This window comes from Bos javanicus, chromosome X (genome assembly GCF_032452875.1).
Source record: "Bos javanicus breed banteng chromosome X, ARS-OSU_banteng_1.0, whole genome shotgun sequence".
Taxonomy (NCBI): Eukaryota; Metazoa; Chordata; class Mammalia; order Artiodactyla; family Bovidae; genus Bos; species Bos javanicus.
In genome coordinates, this window is record NC_083897.1 from 107,382,634 (window position 1) to 107,394,751 (window position 12,118).

Consider the following 12,118-nt stretch of genomic DNA (forward strand, 5'->3'; position numbering starts at 1 on the left):
AACTGTGCTACTCAAAGTGTGGTCCCTAAACCCATGCTGCTCTCTGACTCATTCCCATTTTATTTTTCTAGGGAGTTATATTTATTGATTTTATGAAAGCCTTGATCAATGATGGGTTGGGAATTTTAAAAATTTTATGTAAGTATAGTTGATTTACAATGTTCTGTTAATTTCAGGTGTACAGCAGAGTGACTCAGTTATACATATATATGCATTCCTTTTCATGTTCTTTTTCTGTTATGGTTTATCAAGGGGTATTGAATATAGTTCCCTGTACTATACAGGACCTTGTTGTTTATTCATCCTATATATAATAGTTTGCCTCTGCTAATCCCAAACTTGAATTGAGAATTTTGGAAAAATAGTCCTTCACCACAGCTAGTTTCCAGGTGGCTCAGTGGGTAAGGAATCTGCCTGCAATGTAGGAGACCTGGGTTTGACCCCTAGAGAAGGGCATGGCAACTCACTTCAGTATTCTTGCCTGGAGAATTCCATGGACAGAGGAGCCTGGTGGGCGACAGTTCATGGGTCGCAAGTAGTCGGACACAACTGAAGCAACTTAGCATGCACGCATGCACAGCTGGTCTGCACTGTCTCAAGTCTCATCCCTCCTGAGTGTCTCCTTGACTTTGATTCCACTCCCATTTCCTAAGGTACAGTGAGCCACCAATGTTCCCCTTGAGCTTCAGGTCCTTTACTCTGGAAGGATGTGGGAAGAGAAGCACAGGTTTGTGAGGGTGGGGGATAAGGAGGTGTGGGAAGATGGCAGAGACTCACGAGGGAAGGGCCTTGACTGACATGCTCAGAAAAGCTCTCTCCTGCAGTAGGTAGGGGGCTGCCAGATTCTGCTTCAATGGTGTCTCTGAGTCTACAAGTTCAAGGAAGAGAGTGGAGGGGTGGGGAATCCTGCGACTCCTTTTCCTTCCTTCTCCACTGTGGGTCATTCTGCTCTAACTCAGGGGGCAAGGCTGTGCTGTTTAATCCAGCCTCCTCCACACTGCAATTGGTGGAAAAACACCTCTCCCCACCCCACTACCCCCTGCCAGACTTATGCTGTGTTCCCTTCTCCTCACTTTCGGCACTTTGCCCAGCACTCAGGAATGCTTCTGAGGATAGAACAGGCTCTGTCAGCAGCGCCCTGAGGTGCCTGGCAAGTCTGTCGTAGCCTGTAGGCAACTAAGTATGGTAGGTACTGCTGAGAAGCCACGTTTCCTGTACTCTGAGTCTGTGTGGTTGAATTTTGAGATCTCATGTAGGGCATCATATTTATCTTTATTATCTTATTTATTTATGACTATGCCGGGTCTTTGCTGCACGCGGGCTTGCTCTAGTTGCAGTGAGTGAGGGCTACTTCTTCGTTGCAGAGAGCAGGCTTCTCATTGTGGTGGCCACTCTCTTTGTGGCGCACAGGCTCGAAAGCACAGACTTCAGTAGTTGTGACTCTCGGGCTTAGTTGCTCCGGGGCTTGTGGGATCTTCCCGGACCAGGGATAGAACCCATGTTCCCTGCATTTGCAGGCGGATTTTTGATCCACTGTGCCACCAGGGAAGTCCTATCATTATTTTTTAGTGTTCAGAGTCAATACAACATTCTTGCTTATTTATTAGAGATGCCTGGAACCTATTTCTTACCTATCTCTGTGCCTCATGCCAACAGTGTCTTTTCCCAACTCATTAGTAGCTATGACCAGCAGGACAGGAAGAGATCAGAGCTCTGTGGCACTCCCTGGGTGACTTCTCCTCCTGTTTCCATCCATTCATGGCCCTGTCTGCTGGATTCAGTTGCTTAACAGATTATGAATCGACTTAACCATCCTATTGTCTACCAGGACACTGTGAAGAGGATGGATAATTTCTCCTATGCTTCCCTCTTCCCTCATCCCTTCTGCCAGAGAGTCCTGTATATAATAATTATATATAGTAATACTAGTTATTGTAATTATTACTATAAATCTGGTTGGAGTTTGTTCTAAAGTAGCAAAGAAAGCGGCTCTTAACAGTGTGGTGTTGCTTGTTATCAGCCAGATTCAGGTGCTAGGTGAGAGCCAGGTGTTCCTTGTCCGTTCAGTAATAAAATGCATGCTGGGTTTTGTGAGCAGAGCTTGTCTCAGAGGTGATAAAGGAAAGGAAGGCCACCGGTCAGACTAACCTGGACCTGGAAATTTGGGGTGCCCATAAACCTTTGCTCATGAGCCTCCAACAGGGGTTCTCGATTAGGGCCAGTTTTTGTGCTAGAAGATATCTGACAGCTCCTGGAGACATGTATTGTCACAACAGAGAAAAATTGAGGGCCTGCTACTTGTTCTTAGGGGCACAGAGGCCAGGGATGCAACTAAAACATCCTTCAGTACACAGAGCAGGCACCCTCCCCAACCAAGATTGGTCCAGCCACAAATGTCAATGGCACTTGGGCTGAGAATCCTTGACTTAGAATTTATCCCATTCTAAAATCTGCACCACTGGAGCATGGGGGCAAGGGGATGATCCATCTACTCAAAGGCCAGGCTACATCCCTAAAGATTCTAGTTTCATTGGTCTGGCTGGGGTGGAGCCCAGATAGGGTATTTCCATGAAGCTCCCCTAAGATTTCTCTCCTGGGTGGACAGGATTGAGAACCATTCCCTGGAGAGTCTGGTGAGATGGAGGCCTAGGAAGAGCCTGACCACCCTCATTGTCTTGTGATCAGAAGGTTACAGAAGGGTTGTCGGCTCCATGAGGAGCAACGATGGAGAGAAGGCTCCCAGGCACCAGAGAGGATTAAGATGGAAGTTCAAGGCAGAGTCTTTTGTGAGAACTGGGAAAAGAGCAAGCCATCTAGATTAAAAAAATCGAAAACCTTCTGGATGGATATTCCCAGGGCCCTTCATCTAGCTAACAGACCAGACTGCTGAGGTGAGGAGAAAGCTGCCTTTCCACAATGAACATGGCCTCTACCATAGAACAGGGCTCGGTGACCCCAGAGGCGGCTGGATTTTAGCACCCTTGCCCCTTCCTCCAGGACCTTCGCTCAGAGCACATGGCACAACTGAATGCAGCAGCCCTAGTTGGAATCTGTCTTAGTTATGATCTTCTGGCAGGAAAAGGGGCGAGGTCCCTGCCTTAGGTGTTTACAAAAAAAAAAGAGAGAGAGGGAGAGAAAGCCTCAAAGAAGAAACCAGATCCGTCCTGCAGGCAGCCGAGAAACCCTATACTGACGCCAGCCTCCACGAGGGTGGAGGCTCCAGGCGGATCGTGGTGTGCTAGGGGTGTGAACAATCCAGGAAATGGGGAACTCTGATTGCAAGAAACTACAACAGCTGGATTCCCAGGCTGTGGGTGAGACGGGGAACTTTCTGGGCCTTGTGCTCGCCCATCAGCCAACCTTGGAAAGAGTACCTCAAGCCTCATCCCAAACCGCAGTGCAGCCGGCACACACCCGGGCCAGCCCTTGATTCATTCCTTCGCTAAAGAGAAACCAAAAAGCCATAGCACGGACGCTGGCGCCGGCGCAACCACACACCTAAGTTCAAATCTCCGCTCTGTCCGTAACCGTGGACCCGAGCAAGTTTCTAAGCGGCGTTTCTTTTCGGAGAGGGTGGGCATAACAACAGCAAACTTGGGGAGTGATCAGGAGGGTCAAACCCGCGAACTTGGCCATAATAACCTGCCGCGGTTGTCTCTTCTCTTTCCCTGCGACTCACCCAGCTCTCTGCCTAGATGACATGGTGCTAGGGGCCCGGGATCTGGGAGGGGGTCGGGCAACCGGTGTGTGTATTTGGAGTGCAAGGGCGCAATCTGGGAAACCCAGAGATACTTTGGGATGGTTCGGTTTACTAGGGCACGCCCCTGGCGCGCTCCGGCACCCCGGAGAGGGGGGCGGAGGTGTCAGCCCCGCTCCAGAAGTAGCGCTGGCACAAAAGGAGGGGGTGGGTCGGAGCCCCAGCCGCGCCAGCGCTCCGGGGAGGCGGAGGAAGGAGGGTTGGCCGGGGGCGGGAGACAGGCGAGAGGAGGAGTTTTTAAGTTCGGCCTCCGCCGGCCCGCGGCGCAGTCCCTCGGTCCGGTCGATCTCCTCCCGCCCCCGGGACGCGCGCCGCGCAGCTGAGCGGAGCGCAGCGCCGGCGCGCCATGGGGAGCCCCGCACTCCGGCCCGCGCTGCTGCTGCTGTTGCCACTGCTGCTACGAGTCCCGCCGAGCCGCGGCTTCCCAGGTAATGCCGGGGGCGGGCCAGCCTCCCCAGCGGGATGCCGGGGACCACCCCCATCTCCGGCTTGGCCGGAGGGTGGTGCGAGGCGCCCTTTGTTTGCGCCGACTTCGTCTTTCGCCGCCCCGGGATTGGGGGACGCGGAGTGGGGCTAGCGTCCCGGCAACGGGAAGGGAGAACCGATTGTCAGGCGGCCGCCGGGAGTCGACGGACCCTCTGCGCCCGGAGTTCCAGGGGGTCAGTCAAACCCACGTAGGCGCTAGAGGCGACCAAGAGACGTTTGGCCGAGGGCTACTTTCTCACCCCCAGGAGTTGCCTCTCCTGCGGTTGCTCGCGGCCGGGACCCAGGGGACTGACAGCTTGTCCTGGAAGGAGTACCTACCCCCTCCCACTCGAGGAGCCAGGCCACCCCCTGGGGCTGCAGGGCACTAGTCGCTGTAGAAAGACTCTCGTGGCCGGCGCAGGCGGGGCCTCTCCCGCATCCCCCAACCCCCCCTGCTGGGGATTCCGAGAAAGTCTGCACCGATGGGAGAGAGGTGCCAGCTGAGAGTGGTGACATGTGGCAAGCGCTTGGTTAGCACGCGGGCTCTGCTAGACAGGGGGTGGGGCTTTTGGTTTCAGGAAGGCGTGGTCTGTAGCATCTAAGGGAACCCAGGTGTTTATTAGGGCTCTCCTGGTGTTGACAAAATCTTCTTTGGAAGTGCCCTTTTAAAAACTACCGCCGAGTCCCTCATCAGAGAGGCTTAAGTTAGCAAAGAGCTTCAGGGGAGCTGGGAAACATGGATGCACCCGTGTCGCCCTGGAGAGAAGAAATCCATGGGCGCGTTTTAATTTAGTGTTAATGGGAAAGTGGGTTATGTGGGCTATGGGGTCAGCAGATATCTGGCTTTACTTTCAATACTGTGGGCAGTTTAAATTTGGGTCTGAAAAGTGAACCTACAGAGTTGTGGGTGAAGCTTGGAGGGGGAGGGTTCCCAGATAGAATGCTGGGGAGATGTAGGGCTGGCTGCTAGACATTCCCTGCGCATCCACTAATGAGTGAATGAATCCAACGTGTGAAGTGATAATCAGGAACTTTTGTTTCCAGCTGACTCTTGTAAGTTTTTCAGCTGTTGGGTAGGAACTGATTCAGGGCAAAGTGGAAAGGAGACTTTATCCTCTGTGCCTGGCAAGTGCCATTCCCCTGACCCCCAGGTGGATTCATTCTTCCACCCCCACCCCCCAAAGCGGGAATCAGGTTAATGTGAAACTAGAGGGGAGGGAGAAGCCCGCACTGGACAGGGAGCAGGGGGAGAAGTTGAGAAATTAGAGGTGGCTTTTCCTGCTGAACTGGCAGGCATCTCTAAGCCGCCTGTGCAACTGATGGAGCCTTTCTTAGTTAGCCAAGGGGCCTCTTGTCTTTTTCCACCTGACCTTCCTCCCCTCTCTCACCCTGCCCTCCACTCTCCTTCCTTCTACTGCATAGCTTGCTGCCAGAGCCCAGCCACCCACAGAGTCATGGGTTTCCAGCTTGGACGCTCACTACTTTTGGGAACTGGCCCTGGTTGGCCCGGCTCCTCCCTCCAGCACCAGCCTGCAGGCTGCCCCCAACTTGGCACATCCCAATGGGATCTTTCAGGAAATGTGCTCTGCTGGGGCTGATGATTCCAAAGGAGCAGATTTCAGTCCAAGCCAGAGGTTTTGGAAGTCTGGGGAGGGGAGACTCTCTAAGCCTGTGGGTCCCAAGACAAGTCATGTCAGCCATGTTCACCCTAAGTGCTGAGTGACAGATTTTGAAGATCATTTCAGAGGCAGTCTCTTAGCAAGTGGACAGTGTGTCTCTGGTAAGAGGCCTGGAATCAGGAATCTTTGAAAGAGGGAGATGGGTATTGAGAAGCCCCCATCAGCACTTCTCCCCCTATTGTATAACCATCTGAGATTTAATAGGGAAACTGTCAGAGAGAGAGAGAGAGAAAATCATTCCCAGTCCCACTCCTAGAAGGTCTCTGGAGTTCTTCCATCTTTGAATTTGATGCAGCTTTTCTGGCTCGCTGATTTTTATAGCCTACCAAGATGTGGTGTCTATAAAAACCCACATGAAGTATATGGAAAGTTTATAGCTAAGTTGTCTATGTTGGATTGTGTTTGTATGTCTGTAAGATAGGATTTCTTACTCTGTTCTTTGTTTTTGCTTTTATTGATGTGTAATTGACATATAACATTAGTTTTGGGTGTACAGTGTAGTGATTTGATATTTGTACACACTGCACAATGGTGGCCACAGTAAGTCTAGTTACCATGCATCACTGTACATAGTTACAAAAAATTTTTTTCTTGTGATGAGAACTTTTAAGATATACTCTCAATGCAGTATTATTAATGATAGTCATTCCCTGGTGACTCAGATGGTAAAGAATCTGCCTGCAATGCAGGAGACCCAGGTTCGATCCCTGGGTTGGGAAGATCCCCTGGAGGAGGGCATGGCTACCCACTCCAGTATTCTTGCCTGGAGAATCCCATGGACAGAGGAGCCTGGTGGGCTACAGTCCATGGGGTCACAAAGACTGGGTGAGTAACACACACATACCATGCTATACATCTCATCCCATGACTGATTTAAAGCTGAAAGTTTATACATTTTGATTGCCTTCACCCATTGCGTCTACTCCTCACCCCCCTTCCCATCTGGCCACCACAAATCTGTTCTATGTATCTATGAGCTTAGATTTTGTTTCATTTTTTAGATGCCACATATATGTGTGATCATATGGTATTTGTCTTTCTCTGCCTGACTGACCTCGCTTAGTAAAATGCCCTCAGGGTCCACCCATGTTGTCACAAATGGCAGCATTCCATTCTTCTTTTCTGGTTGGATACTGTTCCATTGTATGTATATACCACATCTTCTTTATCCATTCTGAGCCAGCAGGGAAGCCCTTTCCCTAAATGTAAATTTATATGATTTAATTTTCATTGTAATAAACTTAGGGATGGGCTTCCCTGGTGGCTCAGATGGTAAAGAATCATTCCCACAGGAGATGCGGGGTTCAAACCCTGGGTTGGGAAGATCCCATGGAGAAGGGAATGGCAACCCACTCCAGTATTCTTGCCTGGAGAATCCCATGGAAAGAGGAGCCTGGTGGGCTACAGTCCATGGGGTCTAGAAAGAGTTGGGCACAACTTATCAACTGAGTACAAATGGTAGTTGTATTTTTAGTTTTTCGAGGAACCTCCATGCTATTTTCCATAGTGGCTGCACCAGTTTATTTTCTCATCAGTAGCACATAAAGATGCCCTTTTCTCCACATCCTTGCCAACACTTGGTGTTTCTTGTCTTTTGGAGAATAGCCATTCTGACAGGTATCTCTTTGTAGTTTTGCTTTGCATTTCCATTTTATTCTGTTTGCAGTGAACTCTTGAAACCTCATTTACATCTGAGATTTTTGAGGTTCAGTGTACCTCCTTTTGCAAGCAAGGCTGAAGACAGAGAACAAGTGCTGTGGCCACTAAGAAAGGCTCCGTGAACCTGACGCCTGGGGAAAACTGGTAAAGTGTGCGGTTTCACTGTTGTAGCCACGCGTTCTGGGAAACAAACTCACTCAGAAGGACAATGCAGATAGTGGAGTGCAGTTTATTACACCGGCGGGCCCAACGCAGAGTCTCCTCTTAGCCAAGGACCCTGACCAGTTTTTCTGAAAACCTTATATACCCTAAGTGTACATGCCCAAACCCACCTCCCCAAATTCCCTGAAACTAGTCTGAACAAAGGAAAAGAAAGATACAATCAAAGTTAACCCATGATTCATATGCCTTAAGCCTAGGTAGTTAACAGTAAACAATTATCAATAGGCCTGTGGTCATACCCCAATAAGCATAATAGAATTTATGATTCTGTTTGGTTACACAGATAATTAGGGTGTTCTTTTAGGCAACAGAGAGTCTAGGTACGAGTCCTGGGGCTCTTCCATCCAGGGGGCCTGGTTTTCCAGTTGGTATGCCGTTTCCATAGATACTGGGCATATAGCTCAAAGTCCACAGTCCGGCCCAAGATGGAATCCTGCTTTCAAGATGGAGCCTGTTCTGTCTGTTTCCTCCTTCATCCCCGCCTCTTGATGCTCTTAACTCGTGGTATGAGCATCATTCATAGGGATATATTGCACCCTGACTCTCCAACCTCCAATTTGGGAGAACAACATCAACCTTTGGGCTACAATGTTCATAATACATTGTGAAATAAAGGGTCCACAAAGCAGAACTATCAAGACAACTATAAAAATGGTAAATATAGTTTTCCACCAATCACCCTTCACCCAAGATAGGACCAAAGTCCAGAAAGGAAGATTATCATCAGACATAACTTTTACCTGACCTTTCATGTCATCTAGGGTGGCTGATATATAGCCAGATAAATCAGGAATATATACACAATATTCAACTTTAATTATAGCACAGGTCCCTCTTTGTACTGAAACTATGGTTAGTCTCAAGATGATACCAGCAAGTCCTTGAAGCAGCAATTGATTGTAGAGCTTCATCTCTGTTTCTTCTTTAAGATGATCTTGGTTTCACAGGGATCAGTGGGTCTTTTGTGTAGTGCCCTCAGCGTCCTCCAGGTCTGCATGGTATGCTCTCTTCACCCTCATATGAAGGATCCAGGGAGTGACACCTGCAACCTTAACTGCAGTAGGGCTGGTTAGAACAACAGTATATGGACCGTTCCAATGTGGGGCCAAGGAGTCGTGTTTCCAGTCCTTGACCACACCTGATCCCCGGGCACAAATTTGTGAATCTGTTCCCCAAGGAGGAATGGCACCCTTTCTAGTACAAACTTAGTTACCTGATTTATTACCTTACTCAGTTGTTCCATCTGCTGTGAAATCTCATCTCCCCTCACCTAAGGCAAATTTGTTGATACCTGTTTTATTATGGGAGGGGCCCTCCCATACACAATTTTGTACAGAGAAGAGCCATGGAACTGTGGGGTCATCCTGAGTCTGAGCAGAGCCGTCGGAAACAAGTCCACCCAGGAACAGTCAGTCTCTAAGACCCACTTGGAGAGTGTCTCTTTAAGTGTCTGGTTGGTTCCTTCCACCATCCCAGAACTCTGGGGCCTATATTCTGTATGTAATTTCCACTTGATGTTTAAAGTTTCGCTTACTTGTTGTACTAAATCAGCTATGAAAGCTGGGCCATTGTCTGATCCAATGCTGGCAGAAAATCCAAATCTGGGAACTATCTCCCTAAGCAGGCACCAGGCTACTTTTGATGCTCTTTCAATCCAGGTGGGAAAAGCTTCTACCCATCCTGAGAACGTATATACCATGACCAGCAGGTAATGGTAGTGTTGGTGAGGTTTCATTTCAGTGAAGTCCACTTCCAGGTGTTCAAAGGGCAGCGTGCCTTTCACTTGAGTCCCTGGAGGTTTCTGTCTGTGCCGAGAGGCAGCATTGACCTGTGAGTAGGCAGTGCAGTTCTGAGATTTTGTCCTGCATAGGGAAGAGAAGTGGGGAACCAGGAAATATTTTCAAATTAGCTCTTCCAGTTTATCATGGCCTAGATGGGTCACTTGGTGTGTTTGGCTTACCACAGTGGGTGCCAGCTCCTCTGGTACCAATAGTTTGCCACTTGGCAATTCCCACCATCCCTTTTCAGTCTTGATGGCCCATTCTGCTTTGGCTAGTTGGTTTTGGGCTTCAGTGTATTTTGGAGAGTCTAGCGTTAGCTCAGGTAGCTCTGTCAACATGAGAGCTTTAATAGGGGCTTCACTTGTCACCCCCAAGCCCTCGGCTGCTTGTTTAGAGGTCTTATCTGCCAGTCTGTTCCCTGAGCCTGGGGGGTATCCTCTTTTTGACGTCCTCAGCAGCGTATGTCTGCAACCCTTTCTGGTTCCCAGGCAACATCTAATAGGGTCTTGATTTCTTCCTTATTTTTAATATCTTTTTCACTAGCTGTCAAAGGCCTCTCTCCTTATACAGAGCCCTGTAGTGTAGCAAAAGCATACCTGGAGTCTGTGTAAATGTTTGTCTTCTTACCTTTTGACATCTGGAGGGCCTGGATTAGAGCATATAGTTCGGCCTGTTGAGCGGACCAGTGTGATGGCAGAGAGCTAGCCTCAATGATGGTTTCTTCCGTGACTACTGCATATCCCAACAGTTGTTGCCCTTGTTGCACCAGGCTGGTGCCATCGGTGTACAGGGCCAAATCTGGGTCCGGGATTGGCTGGTCTCTCAAGTCAGGTCTGCTGGCATATTTCCTTGCAATCATGTGAGGGCCCACCTTCTCCCACAGGAAGGAGAGTGGCCGGATTCAGGGCCTGACAAGGCTCAGTAGTAACATGGGGGTCTCACATAACAGTCCCTGGTATTGAGTAATCCGGGATGTTGATAGCCATTTATGGGGGTCCCCTCGCAGGAGAGTGTTGACCTCATGTGGGACTTTTACGAACAGATCTTGGCCCAAAGTCAGCTTGGTTGCCTCCCGGACCAGTAAGGCAACTGCAGCAACTGCCCGTAAGCATCCCAGCCACCCAGTGGCAACATTGTCCAGCTGATTAAAGTCACCGGTCTGTCCCATGTCCCCATAATCTGGGACAGCACGCCCATAGCCACCTTGTCCTTTTCAGTCACGTAAAGAGTAAATGGCTAAGCAAGGTCTGGCAGGTCCAAGGTGGGTGCTGACATAATTGTACCAGATGCTGCTGCTAAGTCGCTTCAGTCGTGTCCGACTCTGTGCGACCCCATAGACGGCAGCCCACCAGGCTCCCCGTCCCTGGGATTCTCCAGGCAAGAACACTGGAGTGGGTTGCCATTTCCTTCTCCAGTGCATGAAAGTGGAAAGTGAAAGTGAAGTTGCTCAGTCGTGTCTGACTCTTTGCGACCCCAGAGACTGCAGCCTACCAGGCTCCTTCGTCCATGGGATTTTCCAGGCAAGAGTACTGGAGTGGGGTGCCATTGCCTTCTCCGAATTGTACCAGGTTTGAGTTCTATTACCAGTGGGACTTTTGCAAGCCTGGAGTGGGTTGTCTTCCACCCAGACCTCAGGGAATTGTTGAGTTAACTTTCTCTCTCGACTGTTTAGCCTGTCTGGTTTCCCTTCCGGGAGATCATGCAACCTCCATTCATCTTGAGGGGTTACTGAGAGGAAGAGTAAATAGGTGATTGAGCCCACTCAAACAGTGGGTCTTTCGTGGGGGTTAAGGTCACTTGTGCCCCCAATTTAGACAGCAAGTCTCTTCCCAACAAAGGTACTGGGCATTCAGGGATGTGTAAAAACTCATGAGTCACTTGATGCCCCCCCATCTGACATTTTCAGGGTAGGCTAGAGACACAAAGGCTGCATTTATCACCATCTGAGACCCAGCAGCCTCTGGCTGGGTCTATTGGCGTATAAAGTCTATAGGCCTCGCACAGTCTTTTGCAGAACTCAGAGGGTGATTCGCTTTCCCTTTGACTCACTTTGGAGGGTTTTGTGATGCCCATAGCTTTTTGGGCCCCACTCTTGAGACCTTGTAAGATAGTTACCCGATATCTCCCCAGGCGGCCCCTCCCTTCCTCTGTTTACAGTCCCAGCTGGGCCTCTCATCGAGGGTGGCTAGTTCTGCCCACCGCTGCGGGTTTGCAGTACCCTCAGGTGCCATTTCTCTTAACCATTTTCTGGCCTCAGTTCGGATCCTGTGTCTTTCCTCAGTGCTGAAAAGGGAGCCTAGTGGTTGGATTATGTCATCCTATGTAGGGCGGTGGGCTCAAAAAATAGTCTCCATTAGACTAATCATGGCTTGTGGCTCTCCTGAGTACGGTGGGGCATGTTTCTGCCAGTTTAATATATCCATAGAGGAAAATGGCTGGTATTAATAGGCTACAGGCGGCGGACGGTAGTGCCCCATGCATCCTGAACTGGAGGCTGTTGTACCCTCTAACAGGCATCTGTAGTGGGGTTCTTTCCCCCTCTTCCTTGGCGGAGT

The 12,118-nt window shown here is 49.7% G+C and overlaps 1 protein-coding gene across 2 annotated transcripts in view; it reads left to right on the forward strand.

Annotated features, from left to right (window-relative positions):
• The first annotated feature begins 4,010 nt into the window (after nucleotides 1-4,010).
• The window catches only part of SRPX (sushi repeat containing protein X-linked), a 150,356-nt gene continuing 142,248 nt past the window's right edge, over nucleotides 4,011-12,118 (forward strand). The window contains exon 1 of one of the 2 annotated variants that reach the window (XM_061410446.1): nucleotides 4,011-4,185. In XM_061410446.1, coding sequence (XP_061266430.1) covers nucleotides 4,104-4,185 — 82 coding nt within the window. In that variant the 5' untranslated portion in view covers nucleotides 4,011-4,103. The remainder of the gene's footprint in view (nucleotides 4,186-12,118) is intronic. The other variant, XM_061410447.1, reaches the window with a different exon arrangement.